The 21,806-nt window shown below is 51.1% G+C and overlaps 5 protein-coding genes across 5 annotated transcripts; 1 reads left to right on the plus strand and 4 right to left on the minus strand.

Moving 5' to 3' along the window:
* Positions 1-1,042: 1,042 nt before the first annotated feature.
* CDV56_102276 (uncharacterized protein) lies at positions 1,043-13,338 on the plus strand (the record flags this gene model as incomplete). Its single annotated transcript, XM_026755895.1, has 11 exons — positions 1,043-1,278; positions 1,331-1,987; positions 2,036-2,078; positions 4,210-4,894; positions 5,433-5,672; positions 5,726-6,335; positions 6,393-6,526; positions 6,577-6,974; positions 7,542-8,767; positions 8,828-11,146; positions 11,643-13,338. The coding sequence occupies 11 exons, from the start codon at positions 1,043-1,045 to the stop codon at positions 13,336-13,338; spliced, it is 8,244 nt and encodes a 2,747-aa protein (XP_026610718.1).
* Positions 13,339-13,423: 85 nt separating this feature from the next.
* On the minus strand, positions 13,424-18,446 carry CDV56_103721 (uncharacterized protein; the record flags this gene model as incomplete). The annotated part of the gene is made up of 3 exons (XM_026757340.1): positions 13,424-16,639; positions 16,685-16,839; positions 16,883-18,446. 3 exons carry the CDS (start codon positions 18,444-18,446, stop codon positions 13,424-13,426), a joined length of 4,935 nt encoding a protein of 1,644 aa, XP_026610719.1.
* A 626-nt stretch (positions 18,447-19,072) lies between these two features.
* CDV56_104280 (uncharacterized protein) lies at positions 19,073-19,457 on the minus strand (the record flags this gene model as incomplete). Its single annotated transcript, XM_026757899.1, has 3 exons — positions 19,073-19,142; positions 19,195-19,241; positions 19,293-19,457. 3 exons carry the CDS (start codon positions 19,455-19,457, stop codon positions 19,073-19,075), a joined length of 282 nt encoding a protein of 93 aa, XP_026610720.1.
* Positions 19,458-19,911: 454 nt separating this feature from the next.
* CDV56_104375 (GFA family protein) lies at positions 19,912-20,525 on the minus strand (the record flags this gene model as incomplete). Its single annotated transcript, XM_026757994.1, has 2 exons — positions 19,912-20,389; positions 20,458-20,525. The coding sequence occupies 2 exons, from the start codon at positions 20,523-20,525 to the stop codon at positions 19,912-19,914; spliced, it is 546 nt and encodes a 181-aa protein (XP_026610721.1).
* Positions 20,526-20,684: 159 nt separating this feature from the next.
* CDV56_104452 (uncharacterized protein) lies at positions 20,685-21,135 on the minus strand (the record flags this gene model as incomplete). The annotated part of the gene is made up of 1 exon (XM_026758071.1): positions 20,685-21,135. A coding segment is annotated over one exon (451 nt), but the record flags the coding sequence as incomplete, so codon positions are not given.
* Between the last annotated feature and the right edge of the window lie 671 nt (positions 21,136-21,806).

Consider the following 21,806-nt stretch of genomic DNA (forward strand, 5'->3'; position numbering starts at 1 on the left):
CTGTCAACACCCCAAGCGAGCGAACTCTGGCAACCTTGGAAATGAAGCGTTTCCGGGGCGACGACAAGGTACACATATATGTGAAGAAGCACGCGTAGAGAAAGACACATCCAGTCCTTCACCAGCAAATGACACGGTGCGAATGTGACATATGCAGGGGACGAAGATTGACATGCAAAATTCAAGGCGAAGGAAACTCAAAACGTGCTGGCGTGCGAGCCAAAATTGCCGAGATAGTGCACCACATGTTCGCTGCCAACTCATCGGCTCGGCCACGTCTGAGGATGGTCCAGCTCCTAGTTCCCAATTCCCCGTCTGTCGATATGGAAAGAGGGCCTGTTTTTCGGCCCCTAATCCAAGAGATACAAGTCCAATCGGATGGGGAGGTTCTGTTGGAAGTCCACCATGTTTCTGGGGGCTTTTGTCAAGTTTGGAGATGACATGCATGAAGGATTAGCGTGCATTCAGAGGTAGGTAGAGGTAGGGAAAAGGGGAGATCGACAGAAACCAACCCAACAGTCGGGATGGGGATAAAAATATCCCTAATACTGCCCAATATAGTAGTTTAGCTGATTTTCTCCCAGGTAAATCGCCCTGTTTCGGATATTAATAGGATGGTCTTGTCATCCCGAGCCAATGAGACAGCTGTGACAAGCTGAGCGTGTTGGAACGAGGGCACACAGCCTGGGCCTTGGAGTCCACGATGGCGGTGAGGCCCATGCGAGTAATGGTCTTGTGTAGCCCAGATAGTGAGAAATTGGGGACAAGCAAACATCTTGATGGAGGGTGATTCTGACAGATCCAACATCAAGGAATATGGCTATTTTCGAGCTAACCAAGGTAAACCTTCCATACCATGAGATGGCAAATGAAGTCTGGTTATTTAAATGAGTCTCAGGCAGCCAGAGCAACTGCCCTCGCTTATTCTTCAGGACAGTGAGTGAAGACTAAGAATATTCACGGTCGAGATTGATCGTTTCCCACCGCCCTCTCACAAGTAAACACATCTGACGTAGAGAATTCCTCTCTTCTCCCATCCCCTATGTCCTCATCAACCAGCACCGTGGCAATGGAGGAGGAACAGCGGGTCACCGCAGCAGAGAAGATTCGCCATATTCTGAAGGCGTATGCCTCGGGACAGTCTCTCTTCCCTCGCCATGTTCTTCAAGATCTCAGTCGCCAGATCGACCAGGGACTTGATGAGGTGCACATTGCAGATCTGGATGGCGCTCCCCAGAAACACAGCCTCAAGGTTCCGGCCTGGTGTGCAGATTGGGCGTAAGATCTGCCGAGCCTCATTAAGGTAAACGCAATAACTGACAGAGTCCAGAAACTCATACCGCATCTCCTACTGTAGCATCCAAGCCCTGACCACCGTCAACCCTTTAATGCCGGATGAAATTCTTCGTGACCAACCTCCCGTGGCGATCTGCTACACCAAAAGCGATAAGAAACCCGAGAATCCCCTGGATGAAGTACGCAAGGCATTCGACAAACAGCGCGAAGTGTGGCAGACTAGCGAGGCCTGCGTGGATCTGCAGAAGCAACTGACCACTCTGAGTCTTTCTCGTCCGATCAACAAGATCGTCTGCTTTGGACTGGGCACCCTGGGCCGCTTGAACACCCGCAGCGCGGGACGCTCTCACACCCAGCATGCTGCCGTTGGAACCATGGTGCAAGCACTGAAGGCAAGACAAGTCAACAGCAACGAGGAGATCAGATGTTTTGCGCAGGATCCTGCATACGACGAGGTCGATATCGCGCTGCTTAAAAGCATTGGCATCACCCCGCTGGACGATCCAAAGGGGTTTCTCGCAGTTGACGAATCCACTCTTGTCTTTTGCGTCAGCCCCAACGTGCCCGTGAAGCAGATCATTGCCGATGTTCAGTGGCCCGCTGCGATGATTTGGAACACCGTCAGACCTTTCGAACCGGACGTCCCAGTATGGGAACAGCGTGTGAGGAATGGTCAGATAACCTGGGTTTGGTATGTTCAACCGCTTTCTGCAGAACTCTCAGAGGCTGACAGTAGCAGCCCCTACACCACCGATCCGGATTCCTCGCGCGTACGCAAGATGGTCAGTCATTATGTGCATGCTCCAGTGGTTGACATGGACGACTGTCTTGGAGATCTGACGATCTACATGAGATGAAAGTATTACCGTATGTCTCATGACGGAAACTGGCTTTCTGGCTGAAGACTATGTACCAGACCACGACTTCTAGTCGAAGAATATGACCTTATGAACAACATAACTAGCCACACTCAGTGACATAACGCATTCTTGAGATTGACCTGTAATGTAATGCTACGCTTGGAATCCCTGTAGACCCGCTCCCAGTGGGCAGCCAGGGATCAGAGCCCTGGGTTAACAGCGCTCAAGTACTAAAACAATGCTGCATTCATTCCATGTATTGTTGGGGTCTGACACTCACATTCTCTGCAAGTCAGCCACTTCCAGCCCTCATTCAACGGCATACTAGTCTCAGCCTTAGGCTACTTGGCTGTATCCACAGTAGAAAGGGCCTGCTTGGTGATTAGTCCTTCCGAGTCCACTTGGTCTCGCCTATAAGGTTATAATGCAGTTTATCTTCCTCTTGGGCTAAGACACAAGGAGCACCAATCCATCTATGACAAGGAGCCTGCTCTGCTTAAATAGTGCTCGGACTGTGCTGTGAGCAGTGAGCAGACAGCAGACAGCAGACAGCAGATCTATTGCTAGAGAACCCAGCTAGTAGCCACTGAATTAGTATACCATCTATGCTTGCTGTAAATAAGTATGCTATCAGAGATAAAGCCTGAATGGCTTTCATAGAGCCCTGGCTGGCAGTTTGAAATCCCTTTATCTGACCGTGCTCAAGGTGCTTTTACAGTGTTGGAGTATGCCAAGGTCTTGCTGGTTAGATCAAGGCTCTATCAGATTTCAAGGGGTGGGATACTCTTCTTACTCTACAGGCTGCCACTGTGATATAACAGCTCAACGAGCTACCAGTGAAGATGCCATCAAGAAGTTCATTTTGAATGTGGAGTACAATCAGATCTGTGGCACCCTGTGCTTTCATCTGGAACATGACAGCACCTGCTGCATGCTAGATTCAAACAGCCTTTTTTCCTGAAAGCTTATCTATTATTCCTGGCTCGCCTTTAATCATAAATCACTGTAACCAGTACAATTGGTCCCCAATTAATCTTTTATTGCCGTTTTCATTCTTTTGTATCATTTTCAACGCCGTTGCTAGGTCGCTATCATAATTATAGTTTTACTGGTTCACTAACAATTACAGCATAAGTCAAAATTTCCCTATCTATTTACCTCTTATTGGCATGTCGAGGCAAATCCATGAGTGCTTACATGCTGCAATGCGAATCCTGTCTTAGTCACTTTGTGTCTTGCCGGCGAAATACTTCCAGCAATGATTGGACATAACCTGGGGTTTCGGCTGGTCACATCCATCAATAAAGATATTTGCATCCTATCAATCAAGGAAAGGTGACCCCGTTAGAAACATGCCAATGAGAACAAAACTGTAAGTACTCACAGCTGTAAATCCTGGTTACGGCACCCGGTCCACAATGAAGGCGATTTAAGTGGCGTGAACCCCCTGAACAGATAAGCATACTATTGTCCCAAGTATCCTCAGCAGAGTAAGTAAGCCATGGACATGTCACAGAGAATGATTGGGATTCAGCAGCTTTACTGCCCTAGTGATGGAACGGCAGAGGTAGAGTAAGTGATGATACTTTTCTTTCTACCATTGCCGAAGTGCCCGGACGCGATAAAGCTGACAATTCTCATCACGAAGTATTGTTGCAGTCCACGGTCTAAACGGCCATGCCGTCGAAACATGGACAGCTCGACCTGAGAATATATGCTGGCTAAGTCACCCAGACTTCTTGCCAAAATATGTCCCGAAGGCACGAGTCCTCTCCTGGGGCTATAACGCGAACGTGTCCTCCATCATGGGCCCAACAAGTGCGAATCAAATCTTGGAACATGCTCAGACTCTTGTATCTCACCTAGAAGCTGAGCGAGAGGTGGGTGTCCTTTGCTTGACTTTTGATTAAATGGTAACCGTCGCTAGTTGGAGGAGGCAAGTTCGAGACCCATAATTTTCATATGCCACTCCCTTGGGGGAATTATAGTCAAGAGAGTACGCTGAACCCTGAACGACTGTCCATAAGCTGCCGACTAACGAATTGAACTTCAGGCCATATCTTATTCTGCCAGCCGGAAGAACCCACGGTCTGCTCACATTCAATCGATCTATACTAGCACTTATGGAATCCTCTTTTTCGGAACCCCACACCATGGATCAAGCAAAGCTCGACTTCTTGGAAATCTTCAGAGGATTGCTCAGCTCGCAATACCAAAGAGAGCCGCAAATTTTGAGACTAGCCTTGTAAATGCGCTCGAAGAGCAGTCCGAGATTCTTCAGAATATTACCGACCAGTTTGCCCCTCTCATGACGGAGTTTCGCATCTACTTCTTCTGGGAAGAAGAAAAGACAGATTTGAAGTATACTAAGGATCTGATTGTGGAGGAAGCGAGCGCCGCGCCGATCCTCGATAATACTGAAAGAGGCGGGATTGCTGCAGATCACAGGGGAATGTGCAAGTTCAATCATCCCAGCCTACAAGGCTTCCGAACTGCAGTTTCCGCAATCCGACGTTATTCTCGGGAGGCACCCGAAGCCATTCGCACCAGACACCAAAGAGTGTTGACTGCACTTCACCAAAGCCAAGTGTATCAGGCCACAGATCTTCTGAGGACCATCCAGCCGGCAGATACGCACTTCGATTTCAGGAGAACCATTGATTTCCCTCCTTCACGAGCGGCACGCGATGCTTTTGCTTTCCTCACGGATAGCCAATCAGCTACAACACCTTGTGACTGTAGCAGTGCAACAGAAGAATATTGACGGCAAGGCTACAGTAAAACGTCTCCGCAAATGCAAGTACCACTAGATATGCAGGTTCCCTCTTTCAGCTACTAGTGGGTGCGGAACAGAAGGTGATAAGTCACCCCCTAGATTATTACTACCTTAAAATAACAAACTTTTCCTGACAAGAAGGTTTGCCTAAATTCCGTGTCATCTATGTCATTCGGTCAATTTGAATATTAATACCACCCCTGATCCAATCTCCCTTCGAGCTCCCTTCGTCCACTCGGAGTCCTGTTGTTGCGCTTTAGCGTCAAGTGTGTTTAAAGACATAAAGATCCCATGCCTCCTGTATCTTAGATCTGCGGCAGTTCATAATCCCCCTAAAATGGCTTTAGAAACCGTCTTCTACTGCTTGATCTTAGTGCTTGTTGGGCGTGTGTTTTATCAGCTTGTGATAGTACGATACAGAGATTTCCAGGCAAGTAGGCCAGACATGAACCGGCTTTGAGATAATTCACCTGACCAGCAACAGGAGGACAATGCATTAGGGCATCAATACGGCTGCGAGCTTCCTCCAGAGTTGACGAAGAAATGGCCCCTGGGCCTCGATCGGATAAAGGAACTGTGGACATCAAATGCAGAGGGCCGTCTCCTCGCATTCTTGTGCTCTATGGCAGAGGAGTATGAGCCTGGCAACAGCATCACTCAATACTTTTTGCTCGGCCCAAGAGCCTTTCATATATTGCGGCCAGAGAATGTGGAAGCGATTCTTTCGACAAATTTCAAAGGTGCGAATGGCTACCTGTCCACCCATCAGTTATACCTTTCTCATGCCATTTAGACTATGGCTTTGGTGCAAGACCAGCTATATTTGCTCCCCTTCTGGGCAATGGCATTTTCACTCAAGAAGGTCCTGCGTGGAGACATTCTCGAGATCTTTTACGCAAACAATTTGCTCGAGTCCAGAGCCGCAATCTCAAACATTTCCATGAGCATGTTGACAACATGATAGCTCACCTGCCATTGGATGGAGTCGTCGATCTTCAACCACTTTTTTTTCAGGTAACCCTCGACACGGCTACGGCGCTTTTATTCGGAAGATCAGTGTACAGCTTAAAGGCTGGCATCGATCAGGACGCTGACAACAGGCGCTTTGCTGAGAGCTTTAATGTCGCCCAGGAAGGTCTAGCAAAGCGATTTCGCATCGCACCTTGGCACTTCCTCTACAACCCACCAAAATTCCGAAAAGCTTGTGCCGACGTTCACCGATTTGTTGAACAGTATATCGATAAGCTGGACTTACAAACAAGTGAGGACCTGGATGATAAAGCATATGGCTTTATCAAGCAGGTAGCACAGGAGTCCGCCAGCAAAGAGGATCTTCGTGATCAACTACTCAACGTGCTTTTAGCAGGGAGGGATACCACAGCCTGTTGCCTTTCATGGACCTTGTATGTGGCCGATTGTCGAGGAATTTCAACGAGCTGTTATTAACTGTGAGTGAATAGCCGGTTACTTGTTCGTCATGAGCAAGTAATGCTTCGCCTGCGAACGGAGATAGCCTCAGTTATGGGGGACTCTGTGCATCCGACGAGGGAGGAAATCAGAAAGATGCCATATCTCTCCTGCGTCATCAAGGAGAGTAAGTATCCCTTTCCTCCAATGTTTATCTTATGTGACTAAGGAAGTGAGGTCTTCGTCTTTACCCTCCCGTTCCATTGAATAACCGTGAGGCAATTCGGACCACTATTCTGCCTACAGGGGGTGGCCCTGGTGCAGATCGTCCCATACTGGTCAGAAAAGGGGAGGTTGTTGTCTTTTCTCAATATGTGAATTCACGTAAGAAGAATATCTATGGTGCCGACGCGGACTGCTTCCGTCCGGAGAGATGGGAAACTGGTGAGTTGGATCATATTGGGTGGGCATATTTTCCCTTCAACGGGGGTCCGCGGCAGTGCCTCGGGGAGGATTTCGCCCCGATGGAAGTTTCATACACGGTTGTGAGGCTATTGCAGACCTTCGCATCCATAATCCTACCAAAGGGGGAGCCAATCGAGCCTGTTGGAAGCGAAAGACAGCGACTCACTCTTGTTCTTTCAAGTGCCGATGGTTGTAGGGTGGAAATCCATTCCTCTAACACGGTGCTGCCTTAGCATTCTCATGAATTAGGCCGCAAACTTCATGACTCTATAGTGAACTATATACCTTATATTTTTGATTATGATGCTGTACAGTACATGTTGTACTGTTGAAAGGAATTGCTTCCAGGATGTTTGCCCGTGGAAGGAACAGGTCTGAGAGAACTCCCAGGTTCAGTTACCAAGCGACCTATGATTGGTCACGGTGATACCTGAAATGATCTTCAGGTTGTGATTTTGCCCTACTGCAGATAGCCGTGTCGGTCGCTTTTCGTGCAGGTGGAAGCACCCTGATTGTCTCATCCTGCTGAGTCCTGACCACCCAGCTGGTGCGTCTGGCCGGTCCCCAGTCCTTACAAGACATGTCCATGTGGCCTGGAATGGTGTGGTTGTAATACGATAGTACGTGTATAACTGTTGCTTGTCTTCCTATCCCTCCAGGGTCCATATGGCTCTGGTTTCATGGCAAAATGACCCTTGTGTCCTTAGGGATTCTTCACCTGCGTGAACTGAGCCCAGCCCACAAAAGCAACTCGGAAGCTGAATGGAAGAATGCGGTGGAGTATGGGCTTCTCTGAAGAGGCGATTCCAGCCCTTGGCCTGGCCAAAACAGCTAACAATGGTGCTGTCAGTATCGTCGCCGTCCACGGATTGCATGAAGACCCAATAACCGCGTGGACTGCGCCTGAGACTGGGACGCTCTGGCTAAGAGACTTGATCCCGAAGCACGTACCCCAAGCACGAGTTCTGTCCTTCGGATACGAATCCTCCCCCAGCCTTTTTGACGGGCACTGCTTTGTAGACAAAGTCCAAAGCCTTGCGACGACCTTAGTTGCGCAACTTGAATCAGACAGGAGCTTGGAGAACTGTGGAAAACGGCCGATAATCTTCGTCTGCCATGGACTAGGAGGTGTAATTGTCAAGAAAGCGCTCGCTCACTCCGCCAGTTCAACGTCTCCCCTGGTCGTCCATCTGAATGACATCTTTATTTCGACGTTTGCAATCTTGTTCTTTGGAACCCCGCATATTAATATTAACTTGGCCAACTGGCTTGTTCTAGAATCCGTAGGGGTCGGAGATGGACGCGCTCAACGAGCTGGGCGTTCACAATCGTCACCCCCGAAGAAGCTCCAGAGCCTGGAATCCATTACTGAACAATTTGCCCCTTTGATCAAAAAGTTCTATACTAGCTTTTTCTGGGAAGGTATACCGACTGATTTCGGAGGCTATCGTGATTTCCTCGTCGAACCGGCCTCCGCCGCTCCGGCTATCTACGAGAGCCCAAAATGTGCAATTGTCGGTGCAACTCACTCGAGGATGGTCAAGCTTTTAGAATGGAGTCCATCTTACTCTACAGTGCTTGCGACGCTGAAGAGGTACTGTCTGAAGGCACCCGGTGTGATTCATGATCGCTGGAAAAAGGCCAGTGATGCACTGGCTCGAGCTAGGCTTAATGAAGCCCATGAAACCGCTGGTTTTCACTTCAGCCTGCCCGACAAGCTCGCAGATCATTTTATAAAGGAACTGTCCCAGGAAGACGCGCGAAATCAGCATCTTTACACGCCCTTGCTTCCTTCTAAAAACTACATTGGCAGGAAAGAGATCAGGGAACAGATTCGACAGGCACTTCTTCTTCCAGAAACCGATTTCAGTAGACAGGGCCAAAGGCGCTTTATCGTACAGGGCATAGCAGGCTCAGGGAAAAGCCAGTTGTGCACAAATTTTGCATCCGACAACCGTGAGAGGTAGGTGACGGTCCATAAATTCTCATCTCAGTCTTTCCATTTGAGTGACTTTGTATCTAGTTACTGGGGCGTCTTTACAATAGACGCGACATCTGAAGCACTTGCAGCCAAATCCTATGCTGAAATCGGCAAGATAGGGGGTTTGGCAAGCACGGAAAGCGCTGGAAAATATTACCTCTCACGAGCACGCGAGCCATGGTTGCTCATCATTGATAACGCAGATAGCCCCGACATTCACCTTCCCAGCTTGTTGCCTCCCGGGGATCGAGGGCACATTCTCGTAACCACTAGGAACCGAGAGATTCGGAAGTATGGGAATGTAGGGAGCATAGAGCTTGGAGGGCTTGGAGAGAAAGAAGCACTCTATCTACTTCTTAATTCGGCAGAAATCTCACCCCCATGGGATATGTCTACAGAGACGACAGGCAAGGAAATTACCAAGGTCTTGGGATATTTGGCACTCGCCATAAAGCAGGCCGGGTCTGCAATATCCCGGAAGCTTTGCAACCTAGAAGACTATCTCGATTTCTATCAGTACTACCGAAAGAAGCGCCGACAAAAAGCTTCTATTGCCTCCAGCAGTGTCAGAGAAGATACCAACACAAACTCTCGCAAAGAAGATATTTACTCCGCCTTCGACCTCTCCTTCGAATATCTCGACAAGAAGCAGACTCTCCCCAGTCAGGATGCTATTGAGATCCTGAATATTGTCGGTTTTTTCCACTTCGACAACATTCGTATTGAGATATTTGAAAGTGCCATGAGAAACCGGCGGGCAGCCCAAGCCCCATCCTCATTGATCAGTCGTCTCCAAGCTCCTCGTCCATTTCCACATTTTCTCAAACGAGCTGGTGAGGATACAGACCCCTGTTATTTGAGAGTGGTTCTGTGTGAGCTATACACCCTCTCCCTCATCAGCTATGACGAAGACCTCAAGAGCTTCCGGTTGCACCCCCTCGTACATGCCTGGGCCATGGATCGCATAGATCCAAAGGAAAGAAAGATCTGGGCCTTGATCGCGCTAGATACCCTGGTTGAGGCGATCGTGCTTCCATCGGACGACCATAAAGGACTGGACACAGACCTCGGAAAAGATATTCTGCCTCACCTTGATGAATGTCTTGCCGCATGTCCGGTGGAGATTGAAATATCCAGGATTCCGTTTGGACGTCTTGGAATTCAGGTAGCGAAACTAATCATGGCGACACACTTGCTCAATTTGAAGGACAAAGCAGAGACTGCTGCAAGATGTGGCTATGTATACGCTTTGTGTGGTCGCTTCGCAGACGCTGCTCGCTACATCACAATGGTTAAGGATCTGACGGTACATACACTGGGATACGACAACCCAAAAACACAGATGGCGATGATGGGGTTAGCTGGAGTTCTGTGGGGTCTTGGAAAACTCGAACAGGCCATCGCGTTACAGAAACGGGTCGTCGAAGTCCGACAAAAACGGCTCGGCACTTCTCACCGTGATACCTTGAAAGCTATGGCGACATTGGGTCAATCATTCTGGCTGAATGGCCAGTATCTTGAGTCTTTACAGCTGCTGGAGGAAACTACCAAGAAGATGATTGACACGTTGGGCCCTGAAGACACAGATACGTTGGTTGCAATAGACAATCTTGGGGTGACACTGGGATCCTGGCAACGATACGAAGAAAGTAGAGCCATGCACGAACGGGTATTGAGAATCCGGCAAAGAGATGCTGAAGATGACAACACTGAGACCCTGACAACTATGAGCAACTTGGCTATGGCTTTATTCGATCTAGGGGAGCTCGAACAGGCAAAAGAAATGATGAGCCGAGTGTACGAATTGCGTCAAAAGAAGCTCGGCAAAGAACATCCATACACCTTATGGGCGCTTTGCTATCTTTCAAAGATATACACAGAGCTAGGGCTACTCGACCAAGCAGAACGGATGTTGGAGGATGGAATCGCGGCAGGCAAGCGCAGTCTCAGTGAAGATCATCTCGGAGTCCTCATGGGATGTGGAGAGCTCGCACGGGTGTACGCACGGCAAGGTCGCCTGGCGGAGGCCGAGACACTATCTCTGAGCATGCTTCAGAAAGTAAAAGTAACTCGCGGCTCGGAACACTTCGACTATATCTTCGGAATGTGGAAACTTGGTCAACTATACGAAAAGAAGAACCGAGGTCGGGAGGCCTTGGACGCCTATCGGGTCGCCTTTGAGCACACCGAGACACGTCTGACCAGGGAGCATCCCCTTGCAAAACAGATTGAACTTCGTATAAATCAGCTGGATGGCTCAATACCCACGAAGCCCGAGACTACAAGTACCAAGGAAAATCAGGCCGCTCCAGAATTGCCCGTGAAAAGAGCTTTCAAGACTCTGCAGTCTACTCAAACTTGGTAAGAGTCTTGCCTGAATGGATTGTAGGAAATGCCCGGGGAGCATGCTGCAACGGTGGAAACTTATAATCTGGCACCTCCAGTTGCTAATGTTGTACTATGTTCATGATTGACCGAGTTTATTCTATGCGATGTCTGGATGTTGATGGATAAAAGGGTTATGCACATAAACATACGCTTACTAAGCGATGCTTATCCAATCCGCAGCCATCCGATCGACATCTCGACCTCATCCACTTTGTTCTTCCTCCATCAAATGATCAACAGGATCCAAACATTCATCAATCAATCAATATGATTTTGATACTATCTCGAAAGTAATCCACTACATCTCCTTATACTCCAGGACAATGGCTTTCCCTGATGAGTTATTTCTGCATCCACCAGATCCTCAGTTTCGTATTCGACGAAAACCTGTCTCCAATCCCCATCTCCATCAAAGCTATAGAAATGATGGTGACAGAAATTCATCGCAAGCGCCCAGTCCGACCATCAGGGGTGTAACGATGGTTTCGTCGTCGGAAATTCCAACCCCAACGCTTCCGCGCCCACCGTTGAGGTCCAAAGCATCCACTAACACTATTGCTGACCCCTATTCTGGTCGCTGCGAGAGGAACGTCAATAGCAATGCTTGGACTTCCACCTCGGTCCAGCGCGCTGCAACGGACATAATTCCTGCATCGCAATCTCAAACTGCTCAATCGTCCGCTTCGGCAACAGTGCAAAAGGCCTTTGGTGAAGCCCGACATTTTCTGGGTGGACTCATCAGCCATCCTGCAGAGTCCAACAAGCATTTTACCATATTGCGCCATTCACCCGGCGTGGTCTTCTATCGGGGCAGTACTACGTCTGTCACGGTTTCTATTTTCTCTGACGCCCCTCTACCACCCGACCGTTCCTTATGGCTCCAGAACAAGGGCTGGACAGGAAAAACGGGGATGCGCGCCAAGGCCCTATTCCGACTGACGGACGACTGGCTGGACGTCACACCCACTCTGGCCTTGCGCTCTGACCAAGTCGAGCCAAAGGACGAGCGGGCATGGCAGCGTGACATTGCCAAGTTTCTGAAAAAGGCCCCGTCGCGTGTGCGCGACACTCATCGCCTACGCGAGACGGCCGTCGCACGGATCCCTGCTGAGGCCGGCGACGGGTACTTCCAGGTTGTATTATGCCAGGGGCCGAAAAAGAAGGTTCTCTGTACGAGTCCAGTATTTCGCGTCCTTTCGACCTCGCTTGATCCGAGCTCGATCCGTGGCGCGAGCTTGTCTACCCTGCCATTGGAGGTGGGCGCGATGGTCATGGGGCTATATGCGCAGACAGCGGCGCAGACCGTCATCAACCCTGCTACATCACTCGTACAAGCGACGATTCAGCCGTATAAGCCCTCATGGGTGACACAGACTGCTGCTGAGACAGCATACGGGATTGGCATGTCGATGCGATCAGGCGATGACGACAGTAATCAGGGTCCTGCGGCAGCAATGGCCCACGGTCAACAGGAATCGATCTCTTTAGAGACAGGACCGAGTCCACCGTACCCCATGAGGTTCAAGGCGCGAGCCTCAGCCATGCAAGGAGAAGGGGCCTATGATATGCAACGGATGCGACTCAATAAGGTCCCCGATCTGATTTTGGACCGATTACATGGTTTTTTCTTCGGATGGGCACGATTTTTAGCCACCAACGAGGATGACGAATCCTCGGGTTCTCAATGGTACCAGGCCATTCTTGCCATCCGCAATCTGGATCCCTCTCAGCAGGCGCGGGTGAACATGTCCCAGGTGATGAAACGAGTCACCACCCTTCGCTTCCTCGAGGAGGTGCCATTTCCATCCCTGTCCCGCGTCGAGGTGCGTGTACTTGGATTCCTTCGACCTGATGTGCCATCACCCCGGGGAACGAGTGAGGAGGAATTACTGGCAGCCCGCAATGCCGCTGCTGAAGCGGCCATGTTGGCGGATGCGTGTGACGCGGCATACGTCCGGAATGTGCTGGACTATCCGGCTTGGGGACCGGACAGTCGAAGGGAAGCCGGACTTATTGACCGTACCAAAGAGGGAGTTGAAAATGTGCGAGCCCGTGGCCAGAAAATGGTTGAACGAGTCCCACTGCATTGGCTTGGAGTAAGGTCTCCTACAGCGGAGATGCGAGACCGACAGATTACCATGAACGGGTTCTACGTTGTCCGCTGAAAATGTATTCTGTTTCGATAGAATCGTTTATAACATTTTCTCGACGCTGATATTGCTAGTGGGGACGTTTCAGAGGATCATATTGTCAAAAAGTCCCGTCAAAACTCCATCCCACCTGTCTCACCCACTCGCTCCCGCTCATTTTCCACCTGCCGATCATTGCCATCAATCGTTCGTTCTGCCACAGATCCAACGGCTTGATCTTCACCAAAGCGCATTGGGCAATGTCTATTTTCAAACGCTGATACAATGTTTCCTGGTCTTCCTCGACATCATCCCCAAAGAGAAGGGCAAAGGACGCGAGGTCCTTCTCTTTCACGTTGTTCACCTGCGTCTTGACAGCTTCAAAATCAACCAGCAACAAAGGGTTATCGGCACACTTCTGCACTAGGTCCATAAGCCTCCTCCCATACTCCATTCCCGGATCGTTCGTGTGAGGATTGTACTTTGGCGACGGCAGAAGCAGCATCTGCATTTCCAACCTCGACGGCAGGACGGCAGGCGACCTGTCTGGATTCTCCATCCACTGTGCCGTCCTCAACGACTCGATATCCGCAACAATCCGCTCCATCATCCCTTGCAGCAAGTCATACCTCCCAGGATCAGATACTGACCTCATCTTCTCCTTCACGATCGTCAATGACTCCAAACTAGTCTTGACCGAAACCACGAACCGATTCAGCTTCTTATGGAACCTCACCGGGTGCCGACTCACTATCCCCGCGCGACAGATGTACTCCTCCACGAGATCGGAGACTGTTATGCCACCCTCTGCCAGCGTTTGTACGCCCGCAGCGATGCTGTCGCCTATTCCGGCAAAGGGGTTACAGCTATGCAGGTACGACTGCAGGGTGAGCCAGTGCTTTCCCTCCGTACTGCCACGCCACCCCTTATCTTTCGCAGAAAGCTTCTCATTTATCGTTTCCACATGAGAGTAGTGCAGGTAAGCGAGGGCCCAGCACCTGTGTTGGTGAAGATAGGATTTTGGGAGATACTGTCTCCAGGTACTGAAGAGGGAGTGGGTGGCGGATGGGTCAAAGGCCCAGATCTTACTGAGGCACGTGATGGCATTGTCTTCGTCAGGAGTAAGATGGATCTGCGAGAGGAAGCATCGAATCCAGCGAGTGTGCTGCCGAGTGGATTCATCCAATAGCGGGACGAGTACCTTATGCAGATATTCTTTACGGTGTTGTTCCGAGAGGTAGCAGAAGGCGGTTTTGAGGAAGCAATGGAGCAAGGGGCGATCGGAAGCGGGGACTACCTCTGGGAGAGGTCTGTCTCCCTTTTCGGCGGCAAGCCAGTCGGCCTCCGGTGTGGCTTCTCGTTCGCTCGGGCCTGAAGCGGCGATCGCCATGGAGGCGATTGCAGTAAATACCGAAGTGAAGTCTGCCGCGCGGTGGAACAGTTGCAGGACTGTCATGACAACTTCATAACGGACATCGATGTGTCGATTTGAATTGAAGACATCTTGAAGTATGCGAAGACAGGTGGATATATCGACAAAGGTTGCGTCGGCGAGGAGTTGGGCGAGCATCTTGATTGTCGTGATCTTGACATAAGGCTGGGTCTTTGTCGATGGATCACGACAATCCGACTGCCCGGCCTGAGACTTACCGGCGTTGCAGACGAAGTCGGCAAACGTGTTGACCATGAGGACGGCGTCCTGCGGCAAAAGTCGCTTCCCCAGCCTCAATAGTCGCATTTGCCGGTGGTACGAGGATGCGTCCGGGAAAGACTTGAGGACTCGGAGGACAACATCAATAGCCAGTTGAGGCTGGTCTGTCTCTTGAAGCAGCTTGATCAAGCCCATCGTCACCGATAAGATTGTGGAATAGTTTGGTTGCTTCTTGTCCCCAGTCTCCGTGAGCATATCGAGCAACGAGACGGCAACATCACGGAGTAGCTGCGCGGGAACGAACTTCACGCATTCTTGAAGAGCGTTTGCCGCTGCATAGATGGCCCTGTTGCCTGTTGTTGCAACGGCAGTCAGAAACTCGTCTGCGAGGAAGATGGCCGGGTATCGACGCGAGGGGGCATTTTGTGGCCAGGGACGGCGTAGGATTCGCTTCGGCTGCTGATTGAGAGTGTCGAGGTACAGGAGCGCAGAAAGCACGACTACTTCACGCTCTGATGGAGGCACGGAGCGGTCGGTGTGAGACCAAATCCGTAATGGATTCTCCTCAGGCTGAACCTTGTTCCTGATGATCCGATCTGCGGCATTCATGCGGCAGATGAGGATCGTTCGTTCAACCTTCTTCTCTTCTGGCTCAGTTTCTATGCTTGGACTGTCCACAGGAGCAGAGGCCGGGAGAGGATCCCATTCAACCACATTATCAAGATCTGAACATTGTTCAAAGAATGTAGATACCGAAAACTTTCTCGGAGGCAGCGGTGGGTTGATTATATTGGCCGCGCTCCATAAGCCTGCTCGACGGGCCGAATCAGCAAGCCATTCCTTGAAGATCTCCAACTGATCTGGATAGGGGCGCAAGGCATCAGAGAATCTTTCCCAGATCTGTAAGAGCTCCTTTTCCTTCGCTGCAACCGAGGGATCTTCTATGACGGCTTGAACTCCATGACTAAGACTGTCAATGGGGTAATTCTTCCTGGCAACACTAGCCGGGACAACGCTTAGCATCGCGCCCGTCGGCACCATAACCTCAGCGAGTCTGGAGTTCAGGTATGGCATATCGTCCGGGTACTTGTTGGCAAGGTGCGTCAGTTCCAGATTAGGGAGGAGATATTCCAGGGGGAGGCCTCTCGGGAAGCCCAGCGGTAGATCCATGATTTCGGGGCTGTCGTCCCTCCTTTTCTCGACCCAGAATTGATTCCGTTCGTACGCCATACGATCCAGGAATGAGAGAACAGCTCCATGCACGTCATCAAGGCAGCCAATCCGAGAAACTGCACCACTAAAGCCACACCAAGTGAACTTATTGGTGTCCTCGCTGTTTGCCAGGCGCTCGAATTCGAGGACGATAGGTAGGAAAGAGTCAAGGAAAGTTTCGACGCGTTCGGATTCAGTGCCTGGATTAGACATCTCAAAGTCCTCGATTCTCTGGGATATTATTCCGCTTAAGAGATACGGGATGCCTTTGGTCAAATTGCTCTGATAATGCGGCTCGCGGACAATAAGGTGTGCGATGTCCAGGTACGACCGGAGAACCTCGTTACTCTTTTCCACAACTGCCTTCAATTCGGAGAGTGTCTTTGGCCTTCTCGGGCCTGGAATGCGCGTGCAGGAAAGAATGGATGCTGTCCTACTGCTGAAAAGGATATCCAATAGTCCCGGGAAGACAACCTATGTTCTTAGTGGACAATTGAGCCGTAGGGTTTGATGACTTACCGGATCTCGAAGGAATCGCCTGCTCCATTCCACGGTTTCTTGGAAGATATCTAAGGACTTGCTGGCGATCGCGAATCGCAGGGCGGCACTGGCCCAGGTCAATCTTCCTTGAGGGTCTCTTTCTCTCGTTGCCCGACGTTTTGACTCCGCCAGCACTGCAGGTGTCAGCGTTGCATATGAAGATCAGGGTGGACAAACCTTTATGGGCAACAGGAAGCTGACCACTCCTCTCCTCATCAGCTTCCCAGTCTATCTTCAACAAGCACTGGTCTGTCCATGTCATTCGGTCCTGACTCGGAGAGGCGCCGTCCGGGTCTGGAAGAAACTCCTCGCAACCGTGGATCGCCAACATGCGACCAAAAAGCCATTTTGCATCGGATGTCGGCAAAGCTCGCAGGATTCTCTCCTCCCAGTATGGGAAGAGTTGGCTTTCCCGCTCGGAAGGGGGCCATGTATCGAGATCCACGTCGATGGAGGGCACTTTGCGACAAAGGAACTTGATGAAGGTCAGCCGTTCTTCGCATGGGATACCGTACAGATGGTCGCTCAGATGATGGTAAAAGTCTCTGGGATTTGTGCGAATGTCAAATTTGCGATCGGCTTGCTGCCGCAGCGTTTGGAGAAGGAAGTCTTCCAGCAGTTCGATATGGAGGGAGAAGGACTTTGCATCATTGTGAAACAAGAGACGCTGAAGCCAGAAGGTTCCTTTATAAGGAATCTTTCCCGTGCGAGCAATGGACCACCATCTGAGGATCTCGCGCGGCAGCGGGTCCCTGGTAACCCAAGAGACGCGCCGCTCACTGTGCTCAAAGTACGTCGGCAAGATGTGTTTGACGAACTTCAGTACAAGGTCCAAGGAACACCCCTTTTTCACTGCCAGCTTCAGCGTAGTGTGGATCAAGTCCAGTACAGCGCTACCTATCCTGCGCTTGAAGCCAGCGTTTGCAGAAAAGGCGTGAACCATGTCGAGACAAAATGCCACGCCAGGGTGAACGTCGGCAGTCATGTCTGGGGGGAGGTAAACAGGTACATACTCCTGCTGCGAGCGCACAAAAGAGTCTCGCTGGGACAAGAAGACTTTGACACGCACATCCTCCGACACTTCAACAGTCCCCACGGCAATCCTCCGCAGTAGATCCAAATGCCAACGCCCTATTTCTTTCAGACGCTGCTGGAACGCGTCATCCTGTTGGCCTTGTCGCTCCAGATACTCAAGCACGTAACTCTCACTGCAAAGCTCTATTAAAGGGCCAAGATTAGGCGAGATCACGCGACCAGTGATGCGATCCGACTCGGCCACGAGACGGAGCAGCTCCTCGACGCAGGCTGAGATCACCTGGCGATCGCCCTGGAGTTTAATGTGGGTAATAGCCGAGGCCAGCCGCTTCACTTCACTCATCGCGAGGTTGTCAATGATCTCCTTGATACCGGCCGCGCCACCGAGGGAGTCCCACGTGTCCTTCCATTTCCTACTGTGGAACTTGCGTCGTAAGGCGTACAGACTTGCCTTGCGGACGCCGCAGGAGATGCGGTCCGTGAGTCGGTTATGGAGGAGCTCAGGGGCATGCTTTACCGCTAGGTGGAACCAGATCTCGTAGATGGTCGCGGGGATGGATTCACTGTGGACTTGGGAAAGCAGATGTGTGTCGATCGCGTTGATATCCCCGTTTTCTGTTGTGACGAGATCTTGGAAATGATGAGCGATGGCCGTGGGGGATTTTTGTAAGAGGAGCCTCGGCTCCAGCTGTGTTTGGAAATCCATCTTGATCAGGGAGTATGAATGTGGTCGTTAAGCTTGGGAGTGCGGGGAATACCACCTTATATGGAGCAGCTGCAGCCTGAACTCTATTGGAAATGGATTGACTCAGAGGCTCAGAGCCGCATAAGAAAGAGCTTGTTGACTCACACTTCAGCCTCAGAGCCTAGTCGCTAGGAAGTAGCAAACTGAATGTAACCTAGCCTCAACTAAACCGCCAAGCCACGGCACAACAGTTGAAAGGGCGGTTTAATGACTGGTCTGGACTCATGAGTCATGACTTGATGAGTTCTTGTACGTATAGTGCTATGCAGATAGAGAATAAATACTACTTTGTACAAGGTAGTCAGTATATTTTATACAGCTCTTTGAACACAAACTATGGACTAGTGGGAAAGGATTAACTTAGAGAAACAGGCATTTTAATAGCACAGGTAGGGAGAATAGTGGAATAAGTAACTGCAGTGAGCATTTTATAAATTTTAGTATAGGATTACAACTACAAACAGTGGTGATGCTATTGACACCTTAAACCTATTGATACCTGTTTAGGCAATAGTCAATATTATACAACGGGGGCTGTATAACCATACTCTTTGTACTGATCATTTTATCAAAGCAGCATATCCAGTTCAAACATTGATGTTAATCTTAGTAGTCCATTTCAATACACTCAGCTCAGTCTGGGAGCAAACACACTCACTGCACATAGTCATCAGCATCCAGTAAGCTCTGCTGGCGAGGGTATACTTACTAGGCATCTTTATCACATCCACCCCCATTGAACCCATGTTCTTGACACTAGAAAGTCAGTCAGTATTGGTAGGCAGACGCATGAATTGGAGTGCTTACAGCGCTGTTACACTTCAGGTTTGCAATGAACCATGCTTCCTCTGCGCCGGCGTCGCTGTAGAGGGGGTAGCATTTCTGGAGGACGGTGGTTGGATCTGCTAGGGCGGAGAGAGGGGTGAGAGTGAGGGTGAGGAGGGATGTAGTTGTCAACTGGGAGAACTTCATCGTGGGATTTGTTATAAGCGAGATGTGATCTGTTCGAGTTGGGTTGTTGCGATGATGGATGGGAGGAGGTATCTTATATCTTTTGGCCGATTTCTTGAAATGGTATTATGTTGTCCTCTCTGGCCGGCCGAGTCCGTTCTTTGTTCGCTTTGAGGACGGATGACTCGGCGTTGTTCAATCTCAATAAGCTAAGAGCTTATTGAGACTCGAATGTGGATAGTGAAGGTCTGTCCGCAGGCCAATTGAGCCAGTAGGAGATTGAGGCTCGAATGTCTTTGTTGAACAAGGATACATACTCCAAGGGCTGATGGCTCGCATCCAACCATGAATGAAACACGCACACTCCCATACAAGCATCATCAGACCAGTACCCCCAACAGTGTGCTGTTCGATCTTCGCCCTCTACCCTCGTAACAAGCATTGATGCTCAAATAAAACTGTGCTAGCAGTCCACCTAAACCAAGCCCTCCTTATACTTGACAATCTCCGGCCAAATCTTCGCCCACCTCTCCAAGCTCTGTTCACACCAGACCTCCTCAACACCGGGATAAAACCCCGTAAACTGCGGTACCCCATCATCCAGCCTAACGAAGCTCCTCTTGCTTCGCGTATAAATATGAACATCCGGCCCAACTTTCCACGCCTCATCCAGTGTTCCCACACGAATGAATCGGCAAAACGGCCCCGCCCTGCCGTAGTTTGACCAAACTGCCACATGGCACTGGGGGCATCTTGCGATGTTCTGCCCCGTGCCAGATTCAGATGGGGTGAGGATCGATTCGGGCTCGACGACCTGGTCGTCGTCATACTGCGGTTGGCGGGCCTGGTTTTGCGTCGCGCTGGGCAGACGCAGACGCGGGGACGGTTGCTGGGGCTGGGGGAGAGAGTGACGAGGGTAGATTCGATGACTGCGTTCAGGGCAAATGCGGTGCCTGTTTCGCGCTGGCAGGAAGTGCAGTGGCAGCAATGGACGATAAGTGGGTGTGCTTCAATGCGGTACCGTACGAGGCCGCAGGCGCATCCGCCGTCCATTGGAAGCTTGGGATTCTCTGGTGTGTTGTTCTTCATTTTGGTTGCAGAGGAAGATGTGGAAGGCTCATGAGCAGTGTGCAAGGATTGGACTCATATTTATACCTGATCAGCCATCATCCAGCTGTGGGGCTCACATTCGGTGAGTTGACAGCTGCAGATTGACCGGACACGAGAATCGTTGCATTGAGCATTATTCTATATGTCATGGCTATCAAGCCGATACTCCAACGGCCCCTCCGACGCCGCAAGATTACACTGCCGGAACAAACGGACCTCGTCATCGGCAAACGCCCCGACAACAGAATGCAACACCCCGCGATTATGAAACAGGACCAGATCGCCCTCCTCCCAGTCATGCGCATAGACATACCGCGGGCTGATCGCCGGCCGCTGCAGGGCATACACAATCTCCCTCACCCTCCTCAAGTCATCAATCACCGTCCCATCCTTGAGATGGATCTTCCGCACCGCCGACGGATGGATCTGCAGCGCCGGCCGCCCCGTCACCGGGTTCCGCCAGACCATTGGCAACACCTGGATCTGGTCCTCCTCGATCGGCGGGAGCTCATCCAGCGGTACTTCGCGGTCCTCGGAGACCAGCCCCAGACCCGTCGGCAGGGACCGCGCGCCCGACATCCACACATACCTAAGTCAGTCAGCCGCCGTAACCCCCAGTTGAGGTAGAGGGAGGGACATACGGATGAGGGGCATATTCCACGCGACTCCCGCACACAAACTCCTTCTCCGCCGCCGACAGCCGCTCGTACATGGCCTCGCCGCTCACAAACGCCGTCGTGCCCAGCGGCACCGCCATCTCCTCGCCGGAGCCGTCGTCCCACCGCAGCGTCTGCGTGCGCCCGCGCGGCACCCGCACCGCCAGCAGGCTCGTCACCTTGGGCGGATGCATCGCCGCCCCGTACAGCGCCGCGTCGATGTGCCACCGGTAGAACCGCGTCACGGCGTGATCTTCGTGCGCGGGGACGTGGGTTGCGTGGAAGGTGCGGTGGTGCGGGTGTCTGAGCGTGAGGTTCTGCAGCCCCTCGTACGAGGCTATCGCGCCGTGTCCGATGACTTGGACCTGCGGCTGGTGCGGGATGGTCTTGAGGTCTGGGTGGAGGATTGAGCGTTTTGCGTCGATGGTGTTGCCGTGGCCGTAGGCGGTGGAGGTCGGGTCGAAGCGGTTGGTGAGCAGGTATTGGGCCTTTGGGGAGAGGTGCGACTGGTTCTTGATTATGAGGACGAGGTGGGTGTGCAGGGCTGTGGAGATGAGGTCGAAGTCTGCGGGGGTGAGGGGGTCGAGGGAGATGTCTGTGAGGA

This window comes from Aspergillus thermomutatus (assembly GCF_002237265.1).
Source record: "Aspergillus thermomutatus strain HMR AF 39 chromosome Unknown NODE_284, whole genome shotgun sequence".
NCBI classification, from domain to species: Eukaryota; Fungi; Ascomycota; class Eurotiomycetes; order Eurotiales; family Aspergillaceae; genus Aspergillus; species Aspergillus thermomutatus.